Source organism: Callithrix jacchus, chromosome 13 (assembly GCF_049354715.1).
Source record: "Callithrix jacchus isolate 240 chromosome 13, calJac240_pri, whole genome shotgun sequence".
NCBI lineage: Eukaryota > Metazoa > Chordata > Mammalia > Primates > Cebidae > Callithrix > Callithrix jacchus.
The window spans coordinates 22,556,766-22,581,463 of record NC_133514.1 but is presented as its reverse complement, the minus strand read 5'-3'; the positions used below and the strand labels follow the sequence as shown (position 1 = coordinate 22,581,463).

Here is a 24,698-nt window from a genome sequence, read left to right as displayed (position 1 = left end):
GTGGGATGCTGAGGGGCAAGGCACCCAGAGGGTAGAGAGTACACTGCTAGAGATACTTAGGAAACAGCCACCATCTACCCTTAGTAATTCCAACAATCATATGATCATTAAAAAAATAAAATAAATTTTTGATTTAATCACAACTTTATAAACACACACACACACACACACACACACACACACACCCTCCCTTCTTCTCCTATTTCAATGCATTCAATACCTCCTAATTGCTAGATGCTTCAGTCTATCAGACTGGACTTATCTGTGGCATGTCTCTGCAATTACTGCCTCCTTTTGAAAATCCTCTCGCTCTTGTTTTCCAAATATCTTTCTGTTAAAACTTCCCTTTTCTATTTCTGGTTGATCCTTCTAAATTTCTTACTTTGCCAGCCTGTTCTGCAAATTTTTTTCTTTAGAGTGCCAACTTTTGATTTCTTTTCATTTTCCACGTAATTCCCAGGCAATCATATCCACTTCTAAATTGTCTTCTAAGCCCCAACAGCCAAAGGCTTCAGACCCGCACCCACAGACCCAGAAGCAAGTCTGGCTGTTGCAGATAGAGACTCCAGGCCTCCCAGGAGCCAGGCCAGCCTCAGGGACCTCATGCTCTATAGAACCCAGGGTCCAGACCTGCTCCAGCAGACCCTAGAGTCACATAAGCTGCCACGAACCCAGGCCCATCCCTAGCGACCCAGTCTCCATGCAGGACCCAGTGCCAGTGGACAAAGGATCTAGGCCTGCCCCCAGTGAACCTTGGGTCTAAGCATCAGGCTGGACTTCATGGACCCAGGCTCCAGGCCCAGGTACCAAAATGGTCCCACAAACAAAGGACACTACCCATTACCACTACAGAATCAGGCTCTAAACTCACCCTAATGCCAGGCCATCCACTGTGAACTCAGGCTCCTAGCCCATCCCTATGCATCTAGGTACCAAGCCCATCTTAGCACCAGGCTGGCCCCTGCAGATCCAGGCCTACCCTCACAAGCTCAGGCTCTAGGCCCAACCCAGCAGACACAAGATCCAGGCCCACCACAGTAAACCCAGGCTCCAGACTTGAACCTGAAAATCCAGGCTCTAAGCAAACCCCAGTGGAGCCAGGAATGAGCCTGCCTAAAGGCTCCAATAGCAAGCCCACACACATTCCCTTCCAGATGGGGAATCATAAGATTATCTCAATGGACTTATAAAGAACATTTGCGAAAATTTAAGACCCTTTCATGATTAAAAAAAAAAAAACCTCTCAACAAATTAGGTAAGAAGGAATGTACCTCAACATAATAAAGACCCTATGTGACAAGCCCACAGCTAACATCACACTCTTAAGAAACAAGGCCAGGCTGCCTACTCTCACCATTTCTGTCAACACAGAACTAGAATTCCTAGCCTGAGTAATTAAGCAAGAAAAAGAAATAAAAGGCAGCCAAATTGAAAAGGAATAAGTAAATAGTCCCTTTTTTGCAATTGACATGATTTTATGTATAGAAATCCTAAAGATTCCACCAAAAAATTGTTAAACTAATAAATTAGTAAGGTTGCAGGATACAAAATCAACATAGAAAAACCAGTACCAATCCTATACAATAAGAAACTATCCAAAAAAGTTATTTTAAAAATTGCATTTACAGTACCTACAAAAAGTAGAACACTTCAGAATAAATCTGACCAAAATGAATGAACTATACACTGAAAACTATAAAACTAGTGAAAAAAGTTGAAGTGACAAAAATAAATGGAAAGATATCCCATCTTCAAAGATTTTAAAAATTGTTAAAATGTCCCAATTACCCAAAGCAATCCACAGATCCAATGTAATGCTTATAAATATTCCAATGGCATTTTTTGCAGAGATAGAAAAACAATTCTTAAATCCATATGGTACCAAAAAAGACCCCAAATAGCCAAAGCAATTGGGTGCAAAACAAAAAAAGCTGAGACACCACATTACTTAACTGTAAAATATACTATGAAACTACGGTAACCAAAACAGCATGATACTAGAATAAAAACAAATCTAAACCAATGGAACACAATAGAGAGCTCATAAATAAATCCTTACATTTATAGTCAATTAATCTTTGACAAAAGTATCAAGAACACACAATGGGGAAAGAACAACAATGAATGGTGCTGGGAAAACTGAATATCCACATGCAGAAGAATGAAATTGAACTCTTATTTCACAATATATACAAAAATCAACTCCAAATGGATTAAAGAGTTAAATGTATGAACTGAAACTATAAAATTACTAGAATAAAACATAAGAAAAAAGGCTTCTTGACATTGGTCTAGGCAATGATTTTTTGTATACAACACCAAAAACACAGGCAACATAAGAAAAAACAGAAAATTGGGATTGCGCCAAACTAAAAAGCTAACACACAGCAGAGAAAACATTTATCAGGGTGAAAAGACAGCCAACAGAATTGGGTAAACACGTGGCAAACCATGTATCTTACAAGCAGTTAATATCTAAAATATAAATATGTATACATTTTATTTGTCAACTCAATAGCAAGAAAACAAGTAAACCAACTTCAGAATGGGCAAAGGACTACAACAGACATGTTTCAAAGGAAGACATACAAATGGCTAAGGGATAAATTTTAAAGTACTGAACATCAGTAATCATCCAGAAAAAGCAAATGAAAACTACAGTAAGGTATCACCTTGAACCTGTTAGAATGGCTAATATCAAAAAGATAAAGTACCAGATGCTGGAGGCATGTGGGAAGAAGGGAGACTTTGTACACTGTTGGTGGAAAAGTATGGAAGTTCATTTTAAAAAGTAAAAATAGAACTACCATATGATCCAGCAATCCCATTTCTGTGTATTCCCAAATTCTTTGCAGGTTTATTCACAAGAGCTAAGATATGAAATTGAACTCAGTGTCTATAGATTGATGAATGGATTAAAAAAAGTGGCATATATATATACACAACAGAATACTATACAGCCTTAAAAATAAGCTAGAAAAGACCATCATTTGTGACAAAACAAATGAACCTGGAGAACATTGCACTAAGTGAAATAAGTCAGGCACAGAATGACAAATACTGCATGATCTTATTTACATGCAGAATCTTAAAATGTGGAGCTCATAGTAGCAAAGAGTACAATGATGGTTACCAGGGGCTGCAGCAGAGGAGGAGGAAGAAAAGATGTTGGTCAAATGGTACAAAATTTCAGTTAGATGAGATGAATCAATTCTAGGGATCTGTCAGACAGCATGGTGCCCATAATTAATAATGTATTATACATTTGAAAATTGCTAAAGGAGTAGATCTTAAATGTTTTCATCACAAAAAAGTATGTAAGGCAAAGATTATGTTAGTTTGATTTAACCATATCGCAATGAACATATGTAAAGATATAATGTTGTATACCATAAATATAAAAAATTTTTATTTGCCAATTATATCTTAATAAAGCTGGAGGAAATGAAAAAAAAAACAGAAAAGAAGGGAGAGAAGCCTTTAACATTTATGTTTAAATAAAATAAAGTATCTTCCCCCTAGCCCAGACCTGAATACCCACCAGCCTATTGAATATCTACATCTGAATATGCCATGGGCATCTCCAATGCAACATGTGTCAAAATGTCAGCATTCTTCCACCTCATCCCAAAACCTGCTCCTCCCTCAAACCACTACATGTTGAAGGGCACTCCCATCCATCCATTTCTGCCCAAAGCAGAAACCACCCTCAACCCCTTCACCTTCCTTTCTTCCCGTATCTAATCAGTTACCAGTATCAGCAATCCCTGCAGTATGTCTCGTCTTCCGTATCTCCAATGTCTCAGCTCAGGTCTTCTTTATGTGTCCCTTGCATTCCTGTACCACTTTTAGGCAGAGATGCAGATGGTTTACCCCACTAACCATTTCTCCCCTTCCCTTAGTGATAGAATCCCTCCATTTTTAGCAGTGCACACGGCCACTGAATAAATACATTTTCAACCTTTCTCTTACAGGTAAATGTGATCATGGCATGACACAGGGGCAATGAACTCTAACTAGAAGTCTTCCATTGCAACTTCTTCAAAATAAAAGCAAGTCCTCACCTAACATTGTAGATTAGCTCTTGGAAACCAAGACTTTAAGCAAAACAACCTACAGCAAGTCCTCAAATAACACTGTCATCTTGATAAGAAAATTGGTTTTGTTACACATCCCATACATTTTGCTTGAAGCTGCAGTGTCCAAGAACTTATCAAGGACGTTAAGGACGTACCATATCCTTATGTTACAGCTAGTGCATGGCCCTTTGCCCTTGTGATTCCTGCCCCCTGCTTTCCTGCTCTCAGGAATGTGGAGTTCAAGCAACCACATCAGAAGATGAGAAAATCTGGAAGGATGGCAGACCAACTAGTCCAAAGTAGCCAACACCTGCGATACTGTGGAAGCAATATACAAGCTCTGAATCATTTAACTGAATTCTTTCATGGAGGATAACTTTTATTTTTTCTAAGCCACTGGTGTGTGGGTGTGGGCAGGCTTGTGTGTGGGTGTATGTATATATGTGTGCACCTTGCTCACAAGGTTCACTGCCTCCAATCTTACCTCTCCATAACCAGAATATATCTCTACATTGCTTCCCAACTGATTTCCTAAACCCCAAATGTGGAGAATCAATCCATTTTCTAAAAAAAATTAATAAAATACACACTTACAGCATGCTTTCCCATGGCATGTAAGAGCATTCATAATCTAGTCCCTGCCCACTGAAGTCTTCTAGTTCACTGCTCCCTCTTGACACCAGCTGCTCTGACGATGCCATGGTCTGCACAGCAACACAACTTTATATGTGCTTCGGCCACTGTCAAAACATCTTTCTTCACAGCACCCATTCTAAATTATCTGCAAAAACTCTGCTCAGATGTCACCTCTTCCAAGAAGCCTTCTCTCCATTCTGACTGAGGCACAAATTCATAGCCTCCCAAGGCCTCTGTTCTTACCTCTACTGTAGCAGGCATCAATTGTGTTAGAATCATCTTATTACTTATCTATTTCTCCAACCAGACTTCACAGTCAGGATGTATGCTTCATCTCTCTCTCTCTCTCTAGCTCAGCAAATACAGGTATTCATTGAATGCATGTTGAAAAAGTAAATACTTTCAGGAATGTGCCGAAGGAAGTTTTTGGCATCTGGTAACTGACATATTAATAAATGAAAACCTAGCCCTCTTGATTCTTTGCCCAGGACTGTTTCCAGAACATCAGCATTTCCCCACCTGTGTTCTAATAACATCTATTTAGAAAATGTGAATAATGTGTGGGTTTCCAGCCATGCTACACAGCTTTCAGTTCCGCTAACCTGTCAACCTTACACCACTCTCAAAGCCTCTGACCCCACCCTTTTGGTCTTCTACCTGGAGGGAGGGCACTGGATCGGCACCCTCCCCCCACTTCCCTGGTTCCCACTGTTCAGCCATCATTCCCAAGTGCAAGTTCAGACCCAAGGAAACTACCTGCTCTTGCAGTACTTTTATATATATGTATTATTGCACTTTAGATTTTGGGGTGCATGTGCAGAACATGCAGGATTGTTGCATAGGTATATACATAGGTATATACATGGCAATGTGGTTTGCTGCCTCCATCCCCCCGTCACCTATACCTGGCATTTCTCCCCGTTATCCCTCCCCAGCTTCCCTACCCACCACTGTCCCTCCCTTATTCCCCCCCAACAGACCCCAGTGTGTGATGCTCCCCCCTTGTGTCCATGTGTTCTCATGTTCAAGGCCCTCCTATGAGTGAAAACATGCGGTGTTTGATTTTCTGTTCTTGTGTCAGTTTGCTGAGAATGATGGTTTCCAGATTCATCCATGTCCCTACAAAGAACACAACCTCATCTTTTTTTAATGGCTGCATAGTATTCCATGGTGTATATGTGCCACATTTTCCTTGTCCAGTCTATCATTCATAGGCATTTGGGTTGGTTCTAGGTCTTTGCTATTGTAAACAGTGCCACAATGAACATATGTGTGCATGTGTCTTTGTAATAGAATAATTTATAATACTTTGGATTATATTAACCCAGTAATGGCATTGCTGGGTCAAATGGAATTTCTATTTCTAGGTCCTTGAGGAATCACCGCACTGTCTTCCACAATGGTTGAACTAAATTTACACTCCCACCAACAGTGTAAAAGCATTCCTGTTTCTAATAATCCTCTCAAACTTGGTTAAAGACTACCCTGAAACTCACCAGTCTCTACAATTTCCTTAAATCTCCTTCCTACAGATAAGGGTTTTGCGTCTTGTATTTTCGTTAGCGTTAGTTCCTATCTTCATGATTTTCAAAGAATATCTAAAGTGGACATATAATGTACCTGCAAATATGCTCAGCTTCTTGGAATATTATCCCTCAGACTTTAAACTCATAGAAAAGAAGCCAGGGGATCTCTTTCTGGGCTTCAGCTTCTTCTAGCCATGTTTGTTCTGTCCTTTCAAGTAAGGTCACTGTGCTCCTTGTCAGAGAAACACCAGCCAGGAAGGAGTTTCATATCTCGGCTTTATCTCAGAAATCTCTTAGCATTACCTCACACACCCTTAGAAAGGAGCCCAACTTTCCTTGTTCTCTTTGTTTTTCTGACACAGCAGTTATTGCCCCTGACCTGTGAGAACAGGATTGCTCAAAGTGCCATCCAAGAACTACCTGCATCGGAATCATCTGAGGAGCTCATTCAATACTAGATTTCTGAGTTAAACAGAATCAGAATTACTGAGGTGAGTTTCAAGAATCTGCATTTTTAACAAGCATGAAAAGCATCAAAGGTGGCAGTAGATCCTCTGCTTGCAAGGTGGGGCAGGGCAGGCCCGAGGCAGCCAGGATCCCCAAAAACCGTCACCTACAGCCTGAGGCCTCTGTTTTCCTTCACTTCCCTGTGCAATACAAAGAGTGCAATTTTCTAAGTGCACAATGAAGTAAAAAAGATTCATGAAGTTTCTAGAATTTCCTAGAAAACTGCTATATTAATATTTTTAGGGCAGTTTCACAACGATCAATTTTCAGAATTTCTACAGAACAATCGAATGTGCTCTGATGCTCAAAAAACATTGCTTTAAAATAGCAACTCTCAACTCTTTAAGGGCAAAACTACCTTTTCATAACGTTTTGCAATGCTTCCTTATCTATTATCCTAAAGTGAAATCCATAAACAATGTAACTGCCTAAATGTAAAATTCAAAATAATCCATTCACACAAAGGGCAAACAAAATTGAAATGATTTCATTAAATACGTGCTCAAATTAGTCAGTACACTTGCTTGGACTGAAAGGAGAAATGTGCTGAAAGCCAGGTTCGAGTGTAAACCGACACGGGGAACTGAATGGTGACTGCAGAGTATGAGCACTGCTTCTTGGATGTGATACTTTGAAATGGTAAACATTTTTTAGTAAATTTGCAAAGAAAACAAAGTATAATCTTCTCTTGATTTACATGGTAGTTACAGTCCTAGAAAACTCACTGATATTTAAAACCATGCAAAAAAACATTTTATTTACATATCCTAAGGCCAGATAATTAGAAACATATTTTTCTCCTATGTGAAAGTCCAACAGTACATTCAAGGTCATGCAGCCTATAGAATAGTTCTTCCTGGTGTGACACCATACCAGGGACTAAAAGTTGTCTAGCATCCCTGGTCACTATCTATTAAAGGTCAGTAGCCACCCACCCCTCATCCTTAATCATTCTGTGGTCTCATGCCTTGCCTGCCTTACTCATTTACATTGTCTCCAGAAGCCTGTGGACATTAGGCTTATGGCCTGTACAGACGTAGTGTATGACTTTATACTTTTGCTCATGTGTTCCAGTTGTGAGTCACCCTTAATCATCCTTAATCATCCTTAATGATAATTAAAAATACACCCAACCGTTCAACCTCTCCAAACAATGATACAGGTACCTGTGTCAGGCTGTAATATTATTTTCCCTTGTGACACTACCATACATTATGGTGACTCCAGAATCTCTGTGTGATTCTACCTATACTTTCGATATTTTCAAAAGCAAATATTTACATAAATTCTACCATAACAGAAACTGAATGGAATAAAAGTTTCACAGATATAAGAAACCTTCTTCAGAAATTCTTGAAAAAACAAATGCAAACTACTTTTTTTACAATCACATTGCATATCCTAAGGCCAGATAATTAGAAACATATTTTTCTAATTGACATATTTCAATTTTCCTGTTGACATATTTCAATTTCAGAAATATCTTCTCACTATTAAAATCCAATTGGCAGTGGTACCTAAGCAGTTCAGCTCTGCATGTCAGTAAAATATATCAAACTACAGTTTAAATATATTAAATGATTCCAAAAATGTATCCTTTCAGTGTTAAAATGGTTTATAAACGGCTCAAGTAAATTACTTTTTAAAACACAATGGTTCTCAAGCCTGTATGTGCATCATAATGATCACCAGAGGAGTTGTTTAGAATTTAGAGATGCCTGGGTCATCCCTTGTCCGCAGATTCTAACTGCACTGGCCTGGGTTAGGTAGAACCTAAGAACCTTTAATGTTTTTAGAAAGGTCTATAGGTGGTCCTCATGTTGGCAGAGGCAGATCTGGTTTTGTGGGTCCTGAAACCTATACAACTAGGGAGAGGGTGGGGGAGTCTCTTCAAGAAAAAGAAACAAAAAATGGTTCTGAAGCCTTGGGAAAGCTTCCTGCATTGGCTTCGTAGTAAATCCATCTCTGGATGCTACTTGGGGTTGTAAAGTGTGACATAATGAAACTCACAACTGGAACACATGAGCAAAAGTATAAAGTTATACACTACGTATGTACAGGCCATAAGCCTAATGTCCACAGGCTTCTGGAGACAATGTAAATGAGTAAGGCAGGCAAGGCATGAGACCACAGAAGAGAGCGCAGTGACCGAACACCTGTGTGCTGAAGGCACCAGCACTATTTCGTGTCAGTGCTAATGCACACTCAGTGTTGCATTTCTGCAATTCATTAAAAGAAAGTTAAAGTCTGGATTTTTATATGAAATCTCCCAACTTTTAAAATTTAGCTCAATTTTTAAAATAAAATATTGGTTATACCAAATAAAACATGAGTTTAAAATGCCAGTATGTCACTTCTGCTTTATAAAAGGGAAAAGATACCTCCAACCTAAAAATAAAACTGGAGATTAGACAGTTTAATCAAGGATCCATGAAGAAAGACTGCTAAAAACATACTTGGTGAGGCAGTTCATATACGTCACAATGAAAAACTGTTTGTTCAGGGATTCTGCAACATCTCAAGGACTCACGTTTACTCTACCACATCCTAATGGCACACAGAGAGTTCTATAAGTCTATAAAAGACTAGCTCTCCAATATAAAACTTGTAAACAGGAAACCTTTCAAAATGAATCATAAATGGCTAATAAGCACATGAAAAAGTTTGACCTCAGTTACATCTGGTACAGCAAGTCTGTGGAGATTAAAGCTCTCAGTTGTAATTATGACGTTCTGAGAATACAGGAATAAACTAACCCAAAGTGTTTTTCCTATTCTCTCACTCAGTCTACACAGAAGACTTCTGTGTCAAATTTTTCTCCACAAACTAGGCAAGCAATTACTTCTGTAGAAGACACCACACTTGGGTGTCCCTAATTCAATTCAACTGCAACACTATCTAACGGGAGATAGCATTAGATCCCCCAGGTTGGGGGCTCAGTCCCTAAGACTGCCCCTTCCCTTCAGATGCCCATCTAAAGCTGAAGATTGTTACACCCGTGTTTCTGACTGGCTACAAATCAGGGTTCCCACAACCCTCTTGTTGGGTTTGATTAATCTGTTAAATCAGCTCACAGCACACAAGGAACCACTTATGCTTACCAGCTTTTGATAAAGGCTATTACAAAGGACACAGATAAAGTGATGCACGAGGCAAGGCATGTGAGAAGAGGCAGAGAGTTCCATGCCCTCTCTGGACACACCACCCTCCCGGAACTGCCATATGTGCATCTTTCTAGGAGCTCTGCAAAGCCTATCCTTTTGGGTTTTTATAGAGGCCTCATTAGTAGGCATGATTCACTCAATCATTGGTTATTGGCTATCCCCTTAACCTTTACCCTCTCCCATCCCCAGAGGTTAGGGGATAGGACTGAAAGTCTCAACCTTCTAATCCAAGGTGTCCAAACTTTTGGCTTCCCTGGGCCACACTGGAAGGATTGTCTTGGGCCACACATAAAATACACTAACAACAGCTGATGAGCTTTAAAAAAAAACTTATAATTTTAAGTTTCAAGAAAGTTTACAAATTTGTGTTGGGCCACATTCAAAGGCATCCTGGGCTGCATATGGCCCATGAGCCGGGGGTTGCACAAGCTTGCTCTAAGCTTGGACAAGGTAGCCCCAACCTAAAGCTACTTAAGGGTTGCCAGGCATCAGTTAATTCATTAGCATACAAAAAGACATACCACTTTGAAAATCCCAGAGATTTTAAGAGGAAACTCAGAGGGAAGACCAAATATAGTCATGTGCCATGTAATGACATTTGCGTCAACAATGAGCACATGTAGGACGGTGATCCCATAAGATTATATCATATTTTTACTGTACCTTTTCTAAGTTTCCATACATGAAGACTACTCTGTTACAACTGCCTACAGTATTCAATACAGGAATATGCTGTATAGGTTCATGGCCTAGAAGAAACAGGCTAAACCATATGACCTAGGTGTGCAGCAGGTATACTATCTAGGTTTGCATTAGTACACTCTGTGATGTTTGCACAAAGATGAAATCACTTCACTACATATTTCTCAGAATGTGTTCCTTTCATTAAGTGACACATGGCTATATATATTTCACAGTATAAGATGTGATGTCCACTGTTGTCCCAAAGCTGATCTGATCTTACTCTCAAAAAAGTCAAATCCTGCTCCTCAGCTTTTCAACAGCTACTTTAAATATATGCATTACATAACTATATACATTCTATATTATATAAAAATATATGTGGTCCTATATACAGTTATTGCTGACCCAAATGTCATTACGTGGCACACGACTGTATTTGGTCTTCCCTCTGAGCTTCCTCTCAAAATCTCTGGGATTTTTAAAGTGGTATGTCTTTTTATATGCTAATCAATTAACTGATGCCTGGCAACCCTTAGGTAGCTTTAGGATAGAGCTACCTTGTCCGAGCTTAGAACAAGCTTGTGCAACCCACAGCTCATGGGTCACATGCAGCCTAGGACAGCTTTGAATGTGGCTGAACACAAATTTGTAAAATATATATATATATATATATACACCAATCTTAAAAAAATGGATCTCTTAGGCAAAATAAATGTAGGCAAAAATAAAATGCTACACTGAACAGACAGTAGAAATAAGCTTTTCAACATGACCTCCAGGTTGATTTCTGCAACACTTCTCAGTTATCTTAGTATATAAAACACCAATTCCAGTGAAGTAATTAAGACTACCAGTATACAGCTCATTCTACAGATACACGGGCCAGTGTGGAATAAGATGGAAGCTCTGACTTATATACCAAAAACCCTAGCCAAAGAGAAAGTTATAGTCATTTCCCGGCCCACTTTGCCAAGTCAAAACAGACCACTAAAACCTACTACCTATCAAGCAGAAGTTGTGGTATAGCTAAAATAATGGAGAACATATGGTCCATTTTATAAGGGCCAAGGAATAGTGAGGAAGTCTAACACATACTTGTCATTATACTGTAAAATCACTTTGCTGATTTCCATAATGGGTGGGAAGGAGGCTGGGGAGTGGAAAGGAAGGAGCAAAAGAAATAAAAATTGCCAAACATAGAAGATTTACTAAAGGGTTAGCCAGAAAATTATAAACCAACTTCTACCCGTGGTGAAAAACAGAAAATAACTCAACAGAAAACCTTAGAATTAGTGGATTTGTCATTTCTTCCCTTGTTTATTTGTGGTTTTCTATCACAGCCCACGTTTTTCCTAAAACAACGACTCACAGCTTTCCTGGGTCCTGCAGCCTGATGCAAAGATTTGAACAGGCATGAGTAGGGCTAAGCTGCCATGCTACTTTTTTTGCATCCTGCTCTCCAGGAATTCTTTGTGTATGGTGAGGTGTCCACTCAAAGCAGGTGCTCAACATTCACCTAACACAGACTATCTGCCATTCAAAATCATTCAGCTTCTTCTTTACACTATAAACAAAAAATAACTCAAAATGGATCACAGGCATAAAGTTAAGAGCTACAACTATGAAACATAGAAGAAAATTAATTCCAAGTTCTCCAAGGCAAAAAAAAGAAAGAAAGAAAAAAAAAAAAAACAGAAGAAAATACAACAGTAAATCTTCTTCACTTGAGTTGGGCAATGTTTCTTAGACATGAGATAGAAAATACAAGCAACAAAATAAGAAATATATAACAGGACTTCAAGATTAAAAACTTTTGTACTATAAATGATGACTAATAAGGAAGTGAAAACATAATGAACACAATGGAAGAAAGCATCTGCAGTCATGTAATTAATAAGGGGCTTGTATACAGACTATATAAAGAGCTCTTTCAACTCAATCTTAAACAGACAAATAAGCCAACTAAAAAAATCACAGCTGGGTGCTGTGGGAGAATCACTTGAGGCCAGGAGTTGAGACCAGCTGGGGAAGCACAGCTAAACTCATCTCTACAAAAAATTTAAAAATACAAAAGTCAGTGGGCATGGTGCTGCACATCTGTAATCTCAGCTACTCAAGAGGCTGAGGTGGGAGTATCACTTGAGCCCAGGAGTTCGAGGCTGCAGTGAGCTATGATTGTGCTATACCACACTTCCAGGCAACTGTTTCTAAAAGTATATATACAACTAAACAAAATAAAAATTCTCTAATACTTTTTTTAAATGTTTAAAAATGGGCAAAGAATCTTAGTAGACATTTCTCCAAAGATATACAGTTTGAGCATCCCTAACCAAAAATCAATCCAAAATGCTCCAAATCTGAAACGTTTGAGTGCCAATATAACACCACGAGTGGACAATGACATTAATTAACACTGCAAAAAAGTGCTCATAGACAATATGATGAAAACGTGTGATGGGTTTATTCAAGGACTACACCAGGGTATGTTTGTAATAGAACAAGAAACCATGCCAGTTTATAAAACTCAAGAGAGAAGTCGAAGTCAAAAACCATGGTTAGAGGATGACTGGAGGACGCATTTAAAAAGTCATTCAGCAGAATGCCTCCTCATCCCTAGAGGACTCACTTCCAGGTCCTTCAATTGCTACTGATATTTCTTCTCAACTAAAAAATAAAACTGTGCACAGTGAATTCTTATATTTCTTATTTTTCTTTCTTTTCTATAACCTCATTTTAGAAGTGATACAATGTGCTTTTAATCAAAACACAGCATGGCAGATGCAGACGAAAAGCCTACCATTGTTGGTTCCTCCTGTAACACAGGTATTCTGGTTACAGGTATACTGTACTGCTTAGTTACGCTGAACACATTTATGTTTTCACTGTACTGATGATTTGTTTTATTAGTTTTTACTGTTAAACACGTATGTGTGAATCAGTGTTAGAAAATGATTGCTTCTTAGAAGCATATAAATTCAGAGTCAAGAATGACGATGATGCCACACAACCACAGACTGTCCACATGGGTGGCAGAGATAGTGACCTTTGCATTCTGACTATTCACTGTACACAAACTTTGTTTCATGCATAAAATTATTTAAAATATTGTATAAAATTATCTTCAACTGTGTATAAGGTATATATGAAACATAAATGAATTTCATGTTTAGCTTGGGTCTTATCCTTAAGATATCTCATTATATATATGAAAATATTCCAAAATTCAACAAAATAAAAAAAAATCCAAAATCTGAAATCCTTCCAGTCCTAGGCATGATGGGATACTTAACCTGTACAATAAGCCAATAAGCACATGAAAAGATGCTCAATGTCATTAGTCATTTCAAAAACGCAATACAAAACTACAATGAGATACTACTTCATATATCCTAGGATAATTAGAATTTAAAAAGACAGAGAATAACAAGTGTTGGCAAGAGTGTAGAGAAACTAGAACCCTCTAAGTAAGAAAAAACACACAGACAATCAAGCAGTTTTTCCTCTGCTCTCACACCACAATGTATAGGAGATTTTCTCCACAGACCAAACAAGCAATCAGTCCTACAGAGGATACCAGCTAGCTGTCCTCTAATGCAATTCGATTCCAATACTATCTACCCAGATATGGCATCAGATCCAACAGGTTGAGGGCTCAACCCTCTGCCCCATCCCTAACCGTATGCCCTAACCCCACCTCACCCCTGCCACTTTAGATGCCAGTTTAAAGCCCCAAGTTGTTTTATTTGTGCTTCTGACAGACTCTAAATCACAGACCGCACAACCCCTTCCATGGGTTCAGTTAATTAGCTGGAGTGCCTCACAGAACTCAAGGAAACATTTACTTATATTTACCGGTTTATTAAAAAGGGTGTAACTAAGGATGCTGATGAAGAGATGCATAGGGTAAGTATGGGAAAAGGGGCACAGAACTTCCAAGCCCTACCCAGGCATGCCACCCTCCAGAGACTTCCATGTGTTTAGCTAATCAAAAGTTCTCAGACTCTGTCCTTTCAGGGTTTTAAATTTTATTTATTTATTTTTATCTGAGATGGAGTGTCACTCTATTGCCCAGACTAGGGTGCAGTAGCATCACCTCAGCTCACTACAACCTCTGCCTCCAGGGTTCAAGCAATTCTCCTGCCTCAGCCTCCTGAGTAGCTGGGATTACAGGTGCATGCCTGTAATTTTTATATTTTTAGTAGAGTCGGGGTTTCACCATGTTGGCCAGGAAGGTCTCAAACTTGTGACCTCATGATCTGCCCACGTTGGCCTCCCAAAGTGCTGAGATTACAGACATAAGCCACTGCACCTGGCTCTTTCAGATTTTTATGGAGGCTTCATCACACAGGAATGACTGACTAAATCACTGGTCAACTTAAACTTCAGCCCTTCTTTCCTCCCAGGAGGCTGCTTACTCGTGCTGTTTAGCCACTGACCTGGGGGTTCTGGGATGCCACAATGCTGCTTAGTTTCCCTGAACACACTTAGGAGAAAGTCCTGACCCTCCAAATCTGCTGTATCCTTCTAGTGACCAGCCCTATCCTGAAGCTACCTAGGGGCTGACAACCATCAGTCAACAAATGAGCACATAAGAAGACATCATGGTGGGCATTCTAAGGATTTTAGGAAGTGTGTGCCAGGAAATGGGGACAAAAACCAAACACATATTTCACAAGATTACACCCTCATACACTACTGGTGGAAATGTAAAATCGTACAACTGTTGTGGAAAATAATTTAGAAGTTCCTCAAAAGGTTGAATGTAGAATTGCCATTTGACTCAGCAATTCCACTTCTACCTATATAGCCAAGAGAAATGAAAACATACATCCACTAAAAAACTTGTATATCAGTTCTCCTAACAGCATTATTTATACAAGCCAAAAAGGAAAAGCAACATAAATAATATGGTTTGGCTGTGTCCCCACCCAAATCTCACCAGGAGTTGTAATAATCCCCATGTCAAGGGTGAGGCCAGGCAGAGATAATTGAATCATGGGGGCAGTTTCTTACATACTGTTCTTGTGATAGTGAATAAGTCTCAGGAGATCTGATGGTTTTATAAATGGGAATTCCCCTGCACAAGTTCTCTCTTGCCTGCTGCCATGTAAAACATCCCTTTGCTTTTCCTTCCTCTTCCACCATGATTGTGAGGCCTCCCCAGCCATGTGGAACTGTGATTCCATTAAACATCTTTCCTTTATAAATTACCCAGTCTCAGGTGTGTCTTTATTAGTAGCATGAGAACAGACTAATATACCAAATATCCCTCATATGGTGAACAGACAAAATGTGTCCTATCCATGTAATTGACTATTACTACATACAAAAATTAGTGGTAAATATTACAGCAAAACTAGTCATAACAATGATTCCATTTATATGAAGTGTCCAGAATAAGAAAATCTCTAGAGATAAAAAGCAAATTAGTGGTTGCCTGGAGTGACAGCAAGTAGGTGTAGTTCATTCTTTCTTTCCTTCTCTCTCTCTCTCTCTCCCTTCCTCTCTTTTCCTGTCTTTTCTTTTCTTTTGCTCAAGACAAGGTCTCATTATGTTACCCAGACTGGACTTGTACTCCTGGGCTCAAACAATCCTCCCACCTCAGCCTCCCAAACAGCTGGTAATACAGGTAGGAGACACCAACAAGTCTTTTCTTTTTAAGATGATGAAAATGTTCTAAAGTTGCCTGTGGTGATGGATGATATGCAGTTCTGTAAATGTACTAAAAACCCACTGCATTTTACACATTAAATGGGTGAATTGTATAGTTCACAAATTATATCTCAATAAAGCTATTTTTTTTAAATATTCAGCCTTCTGGGTGATTACAGCAGACAAGGATACAAGTTTGTTTAATCTTCTCTAAGCCCTATGAAAATGGCAACAACCAGTTTCAAAAGAAAATAAATTCATAACAGTGCTGAAAAAAAAAGGAGTATAAGCATAGACAAAATAATGATAGACAAAAGTCACAATCCCAAACAAACCCAGAAGGTCACAGTTACTCTAACAATAGAGTCACAAAGAAGCTAGAAACCTAGAGTTGGCAGGTCTTCAGACCTGGAATGGGAAGCAGAACAGACGTCAACATGATTAACCAAAAAATCATCTGAAGAACAGCTTCCCATTCTAGCCCCCTTCTACCCTGCTCCCCTACCCAGAGGCTTGCCTGCATCAAGGCACTCAGCATGGGTCGAATCCCACCTCACAGAAACTCATTCCAGCCCTCTTCTATATAAAGGGAAGAGGCCTGCTAAGGACACATATTCCACACAGCCAGAGAAACTCTGTCTATATTTGGGAACTCAATCTTTCACTAACACATATGAATGAAAAGAAACAAACTCTAACAGACATTTGAGGACTAATAGTGGCTTCCAAAAATGTTCTAAGATTTAATGAAACAGAACTGACCCTGATGAAACAGGAATCCAGGAAACAAGATAATCTTCTAATTCTTTATTTAGAGAGATTCAAAATAATGCATAAAAGATTCAAAATAATGCAAAATAAAAGAGCAGACCGAAATGAAAATTGAGTGACCAGAGAATGGGAAAGAGCTCTTGAGATTATAAGTAGAACTTTTCAAATGTTGTTAGAAAGAATGGAAGATCACGCTTTAAAATAGGAAAGAAAAATTAAAAGACAGAAGATTGATCTAACCCAGGAGAACCAACATCCGCCTAATAGAAATTGTAGAAGTAAAAAAACATTTTTAAAAAGTAGAAAGGACAAACATTTTCAGAGCTAAGGAAAGACATGACTGAAAGGGCACCACATGCACCATATAGCAAGAACACCAGACTCACACTTCCGGAAATGTGAGTGGGTAGGAGTCAAGAGAGCCCTGAAAGCTGTCCATAGAGAAAGAGCCAATTCTCTGAAGGTGAGATATCAAAGGTCTTTTCATTGAAGAGACTCCAGTGCATACTGCATACTGAATCAAGGCCAATTAAGGCAAAAGAATGGATTACATATTTTGAAATGCCCCATGCAAAATCTACCACTTGTGTTATTCATTTCCTCATTTCAGTTACCTACATGTTTTTAAAGAAGCATAAACTCAGATCCCTAATCTGCTTGATTTCCCAAACAGTGAAACCTAAGGACAAGTCATGAACTTTCACGTACAAGTCTTTGTGTGGGCATATGCTTTTGTTTCTCTAGGGTAAATATAAAGAAATGGAATGGTCTAGTGGTACAGAAGGTATATCTTTAACTTAATAACTTTTTCAGAGGAAGACAGAATCTCATTCTGCTGCAAGGCTGGAATGCAATGGCACGATCTCAGCTCACCGCAACTTTCACCTCCCGGGTTCAAGCGATTCTCCTGCCTCAGCGTCCCAAGTAGCTGGGACTACAGGCATGTGCACCATATCCAGCTAATTTTTGTATTTTTAGTAGGGACAGGTGTCAGCATCTTGGCTAGGATGGTCTCGATCTCTTGACCTTGTGATCCGTCCACCTCGCCTCCCAAAGTGCTAGGATTACAGGCATGAGCCACCGTGCTCAGCCTTCAACTGTTTTTAAACAATTGAACCTTTTACATTCCCACCATCAGGTATAAGAATTCAGCAGCTCCACTTTCTTGCCAATCACAATATGGCCATCTTTTTAATTTTAGCCATTCTAGTAGATTTGTATTAATTAGTATCTCATTGTGGTTTCCATTTCCATTTCTGTTTCCCTAATGACTAATAATGCTGAGCATCTTTTCATGTGCTTACCTGCCATCCATATATCTTCTTTGGTGAAGTATCTGTTCTAATCTCTTGCCCATTTTTTTTCCCTTGGGGGGTTTGCTTTCTTGTCATTGAGATGTAAGAGCTCTCTATGATTTCTAGATATAAGTCCTTTGTTGATCTCTAACACAAAATGTTAACAGTCAAACCTTTGATCTAGTTAATTTTGCTGAAAAGAACCACATGACACTGCAAGGAGTCATGTATCTACATCTGATTCACTCTACCTTTAAAAATAAAACAGGTAATTTTAAAAAAAGCTGACATGAGATACCTCTTAAAATCATACTCTATCTTTAAAAATAAAATAGGTAATTTTTTAAAAGCTGACATGAGCTACTTCTTAAAATCATATGCTACGGAATCCATTTACATCTAACTCCAGGAAGCACCTTACCTATTCATAATTATGACCATAAATCATCATAAAGGGAAAATTTGCTTAGACTATGATTTAGAATGACTTCCAACTGAAAGAAAACTAATATTTTAATAAAATTTTGGTACATCTGTCAGAGGTTTCCAAGTAGCTAGGCTTTTACTACACAATCATTCTAGAACCTTAAAAGTATAACATATTTCCTATGGCTTCCCCACTAGCCCCACCTAACTCTTCTCTTTTAATGATGGGCTCTGAACAGTTTAGAAGGCAGCAGGGAGGCAATGTGAAAACACTTCTCCACCTTCTTCCTTCAGTCATCAGGTACCTTCCCCAACAGAAGAGTCCCTGAAGGCCTCCCTCAGAGCTTATTTATTCTGATCGTGGTTGCCATTCTAACTAAGCACATTTATAGCATATCTCAAGGGAGTGGGATCAGGTGACTTTTACATCTTTCCAATCTGAGAGCTGGTTTTTCTATAGGAGCAGATGGTTTTACATTTCAAACATGTGATGCAGAACTGAGGAATCTGGATCATGTTCTCAAACCTAACAACGAGTTTGGGCAAATTAATTCATTCATTTGAGTCCGCAGTTTCCTCATCTATAAAATGCAAAGGTGACTGCTAATATTTCTTCCAACATAAATATTCTACTAATTTAATATATAAGCTGGTTTCCTAACAGCTAAACACTGATTGGGTACCATGTGCCAAACCCTGAGCTGTATACTTACAATCTCATTCAATTTCTACTACAGCTCTATGAAGAAGTTACTACCATTATCCCTATTTTACAGATGAAGAAACTGAGGAGGTTCAGTGACTTGTCCATAGGCACTTATAGTAGGCTGGGACCCAGGCTCTGTTGCTGCTGCCATGAGCATTTTGCATTCAGTAAACTGGTAGGAACAGGATACAGCTTTATTCCAGCCCACAGACAGCTGTGAGGAGTAATTACAGTCAGAGAGTTTCAAAAACACTCACAAACTCTAAAAAGCAAGTTTAGGAGCTTTACAAAGTTCTACAATTCTTCAACCAACTTAATAACCCATGAGAGTGCCTATTCTACCTCATTATGTCAAATAACTTCTAATCACTGGTATGCTATACCTAATAAGAGGAGAGCACTAAAGCTGAGACTTCTCAGAGGCTATCAGAGAGGCTGGATTTTTAACCTGATTCTAAAATATCTCAGCTATGTGCCTTTATGCATGTTCTTTAATACCTCTGAAGCTCATTTTCCTTACCTATTTATTTTTAAAACTGTAAACTCTTCACCTTGTCTTAGGAGGTCCTACATGATATGGCCCTTTTCTAAATGGTAATCTTCCTGAATTTATCTCTCACTGATGATGTCTGCAGACCAACCAGGCTAGTCTTCCTCAGTTCCTCAAATAATTTCTATTTCCTGCTCATGTCATTTCTGCAATTTGACAAAACTCTGTTATTCCGAATTCTAGTCATCCTTTAAGACCAAGTTCAACTTGCACCTCCTCCATGAAGTCATCACCAGACTAACTAAAAGTGATCATTCTTTCTTGCTAGTCATTTGGAGACATACTGCTTCTCTTCAGCTAAAGAATAAGTAACTTATAAGTAAGAACCATGTCTTCCATGTCTTTGCACCTTCAACGTACCCAAAACAAGTAACCTGCACATAGATGCTAATTAAATGTATTTGTTCAATAATGCATGCATCATTCCTACGGAAACACCAGGAGCAACTACCACCAATATTTTTACTATAGCAAATAAGAAACAAAAGGGATAAAATGTCATTTTGGTTTGTCTTGGGTATGATATACCTGAGCTGGTAATACAGGGAAAACCAAACTCACTCACCAGTAAGGCAGAGAACTATGTAGACATTTGGTATTATCTCTACAAAGTTAAGTAAAAATCAGTTTTATTATAGTAAAAAAAAAAAGTTTAATTAGCAAAAAAATCACAATGTCACATAGTTAAGTCTATGACAAGGAGTTTTATTTTATTTTTTAAATTTTTTGTTTACTTTTTCAGACAGAATCTCACTTAGTCATCCAGGCTGAAGTGCAGTGGCATGATCTCGGCTTGCTGCAACTTCTGCCTCCTGGGTTCAAACAATTCTTGTGCCTCAGTCTCCTGAGTAGTTAAGAGTTACAGGTACATGTCACCATGTCCCACTCATTTTTATATTATTAGTGGAATCAGGCTTTCACCATGTTGGCCAGGTTGGTCTCAAACTCCTGATCTCAAGTGATTCACCTGCCTCAGCCTCCTAAAGTGCTGGGATTAGAGGTGTGAGCAACCATGCCCAGCCAATGTCAAAGAGTTTTACATTCTTGGGATAACTATTATCAGTACCCCCTTGACAGAGAAAGATTAAACAGATGATTATGTACCTCAAACTTCAAGCCCAGAATAGTAACGTATTTATGATACATTACAAACAGCATAAATGGCTACAATACTTGTTAAGTATAAGAGATATATATGAAACAAATTTTCCTCTAAATTAGGACACTGTGATAAAGGCCAAATGATTTTTAAAAATAATTTAGCTATTTTTATCTATATCTAAGAGTCCCAAATATTAAGATGTCTAACAAATATTCATTTTTAAGATCAAATCAGTTATTACATGGCTGTGTATACAATGCCTTCTTGGTATCCCCAAATATTGTGGAGTTATTAAATAATCACATTGAACATATGAGTGAAAAATACTTGGCTTTTTTCAACTGAGCAACAGCTGTATATAGTCAGTTTCTTTGTCTTCCCAAAACAAAAATCAGTGTCAGATAAGGAAAGAGCTGAAAAAAGTCAGGATTGTACTTATAATATCAGCCTCAAAGGTCAGGGACATGATGCTGATGGTGATAGTTATCACAGCAATTAATAGCAGCAAACACTTTCACAGCACTTATTACACACCAAGCATGACTCTAAGATCTTTATAAATGTCAACTTATTTAAGTCTCAAAAGAATTCTAAGACATATGTCAGTATAATTTCATTTTACAGATGAGAAAACTGAGCCACAAATAAGTTAGATAACTTTGCAAGGTCATACAATTTATAAGTTACCAGGCCAGGGTTCAAACTGAAGAACTCTAGATCCAGAACTCAAAGAATATTAACCACATGCAACAGCCCTTTCCAATCTAACCCTTGAGATATGCAAATATCCCCTTCATCATCAGTTTTCCATACAGTTAAAGGTTTTGAAATTCTATACAAAGCTATTTGCATTTTATCTTGTACCTACTTCTAGGAAAACGCCTTCAAAAAAGTATTGCCTTAACAGGATGAGCTCTGTGGTCAGGCAAACTCGAATTAAACTCCTGGCTCTGCTATGTGAATGACTGTGACTGGGAGATTACTTCAGGTCCCTCATGTGGAAAATGGGGTTAATACTACCAACTTAAAATGTTATTGTGATGATCAGCATAGTGCCTTAGCACACCGTACGTAATCTAGTAGGTCAGTTAACATTGTTACTGCTATTAGTACTAGTGATAGTTCTATTTGTTCTAAATTTACCTGTTTCAAATTGAAGAGTGTTGCTTCCAGTTGCAGAATACTAAATCTGATAACTAGATTAGGCCAATACTAAAACGTATTAAAAATAAACAGAGCTACAATAAACTCCAAAGGAAAGATTGTAGTGTCTGAAAATCCTAATAATATATTTTGTTAGTAAAAAGCAAGCACAAAGGGCTGGGCATGGTGGCTCACACTTGTAATCTCAGTGCTTTTCAGGGCTGTGTCAGGAGGGCTTGAGGCCAGGAGTTTGAGACCAGCCTGGGCAGCATACACAGCTCTTACTTCTAACAAAAAAATAACCATACACACACACACACACACACAAATGTGTGTGTATATATATATATATATATATATATTTTTTTTTTTTTTAATTAGCTGGGTGTGGTGGCATGTGACTGCAGTCCCAGCTACTTGGGAGGTTGAGGCAGAAGGATCACTTGAGCCTTGAGGTCAAGGCTACAGTAAGCTAGGATAGTGCCGCTGCATGGCAGCCTGGACGAGAGAACAAGTCTTTGTCTCAAAAAAAAAAAAAAAAAAACCTAAAATACATTAGTCAATATATACAACTATGGTAACTGTAGAAAACTCTTATAAAAATTTATTAATTCTTGCAGTTTCAAATATCGGAGGCTGAGAATTCTTCAAACCAGAACGTGACTTGAAATTACTGAGAATAGGCCACAAGAATTACATTTAATATTTGTGGATTTGGCCGGGCACGGTGGCTCATGCCTGTAATGCCAGCACTTTGGGAGGCTGAGTTGGGTGGATCATGAGGTTAGGAGTTCGAGACCAGCCTGACCAACAGGGTGAAACCCTGTCTCTATTAAAAATATAAAAATTAGCCAGGCATGGTGGCGCATGCCTGTAATCCCAGCTACTCAGGAGACTGAAGCAGGAGAATCACTTGAACCCTGGAGCTGGAGGTTGCAGTGAGCTGAGATCGCACCACTGCACTCCAACGCAGGCAGCAGAACGAGACCCCATCTAAAAAAAAAATTAAAATGTGTGGATTCTGCATCTTGTGAAGATTGTTTTGATGAATAATTAGAGCAAGCAGGTTTCACAGAGGTAAGAAGAAAGTAAAATGGCAGAGAAAAATCACTCTGAAATCACAGATCTTCATATTTTGCACCGGAGAGAGGGATATCAGGAAATACTTACTCGTATCTGGAGCTTTCCCTTCAGCTCTGCCAAATAAAAATTCATATTTGGCCTTGGCAACACTCTGGGAATGTGTCGATGCATTGTTCACCCAAACAAATGTCTCTGCCTACAAAATTAGAACAAAACAAAGACACGTTTAAAATATATCGTAAAAAATATATCATAAAACAAATTATCCAACATGAGAATGGTAAAGAAACTGACATATGTACTTGATACTATCCTAACCATTCAAAATGAAACATGAAAAGTATCAGAATACAAAATTATCACTGCATGATTACAACGATATAAAAAATGTACACATGAACATCTATAGGGAAGTCAGAAGAAAATAAAAAGGGTGGCTTTTTGGGATGCTGATTTATAGCAGATTTTTAAAATATTAAGTTAATGTTACTTTTCTGCAATAGAAAACTGTATCTTCTTTTTAAATATATCATTTTCCAAGTGCTTATTGTTACCCATAGTTCATAACAAGAATATTTCTTTGTGTGGGTTCTGTTAAAGAACATCAATAAAAAAACCCATCTTTCCCCAAAAGAGATCACATTTTTATATAATCAGGGACACCATTCAGCTGAACAGGGCATGGAACAGAACAGAATCCCATTTATACTAATTGTCCTACATTTCAACATCTGTCCAGGGTCCTTTGTAATTCTTAAAAGTCTCTTATTGAAATAAAAACTAAACATGATAGTGAAAGTGGTACATCCTAATTCTGAACTCCTAAGACCTCCTTCCTCGCTGTGTTAGGCAACTGTCAAAAATCAGGAGTTGTCTGTTCTCTGGCTGAGGACTAATTAAAAATGAGTAGCAAGGAAACAAATTTCAAGACACAAAGAAATTTGATCTAGCCCAATCAGGGAGGCCTTCTTTTGCCTCTTTACTCTGCACCTAAACATTAACCAGGATACAGATATCACCCACACTGGATTCTACCCACTGGTTATGAGATGTCATCTTTTCTCATGTCTGAACAGTGACTGACCATTCACTTTGGGGGAGAAAAGCATGAAGGGTTTCATCAGCAACCAAGTAACTATTTCAAAGAGGGAACTTTTAGTATTTCTAGTCTATGCTTTGGAGCAGAAATGACTGACAGTAGTAAGACCCAATCACAACTCCATCACCCCACTGGAGATAGGTTCAGGGGGCAGGGCCCACTTTGTTCTTCAATAGCAATAGCAAAGAGCTGTGTGCACAACGTTCAGATAGCAATTTCTTAAAAGAGTGCTACCATTACTTAATGTCCATAATGCGTCAAATGCAATGGTCTGA

At 38.5% G+C, this 24,698-nt stretch overlaps 1 protein-coding gene and 1 long non-coding RNA gene across 8 annotated transcripts in view; one reads left to right on the top strand and one right to left on the bottom strand.

Annotated features, from left to right (window-relative positions):
* The window catches only part of PSD3 (pleckstrin and Sec7 domain containing 3), a 553,221-nt gene that overhangs the window by 382,667 nt on the left and 145,856 nt on the right, over nt 1–24,698 (bottom strand). For all 7 annotated transcript variants that reach the window (XM_017963724.4, XM_078347353.1, XM_054243785.2 and 4 more), the window contains exon 2: nt 23,412–23,520. In XM_017963724.4, coding sequence (XP_017819213.3) covers nt 23,412–23,520 — 109 coding nt within the window. The remainder of the gene's footprint in view (nt 1–23,411; nt 23,521–24,698) is intronic.
* LOC103787474 (uncharacterized) overlaps nt 1–24,698 on the top strand; it is a 90,762-nt gene that overhangs the window by 25,290 nt on the left and 40,774 nt on the right. The window contains exons 4-5 of the long non-coding RNA XR_008475903.2: nt 3,975–6,732; nt 16,135–16,225. This is a non-coding gene — a long non-coding RNA (uncharacterized LOC103787474). The remainder of the gene's footprint in view (nt 1–3,974; nt 6,733–16,134; nt 16,226–24,698) is intronic.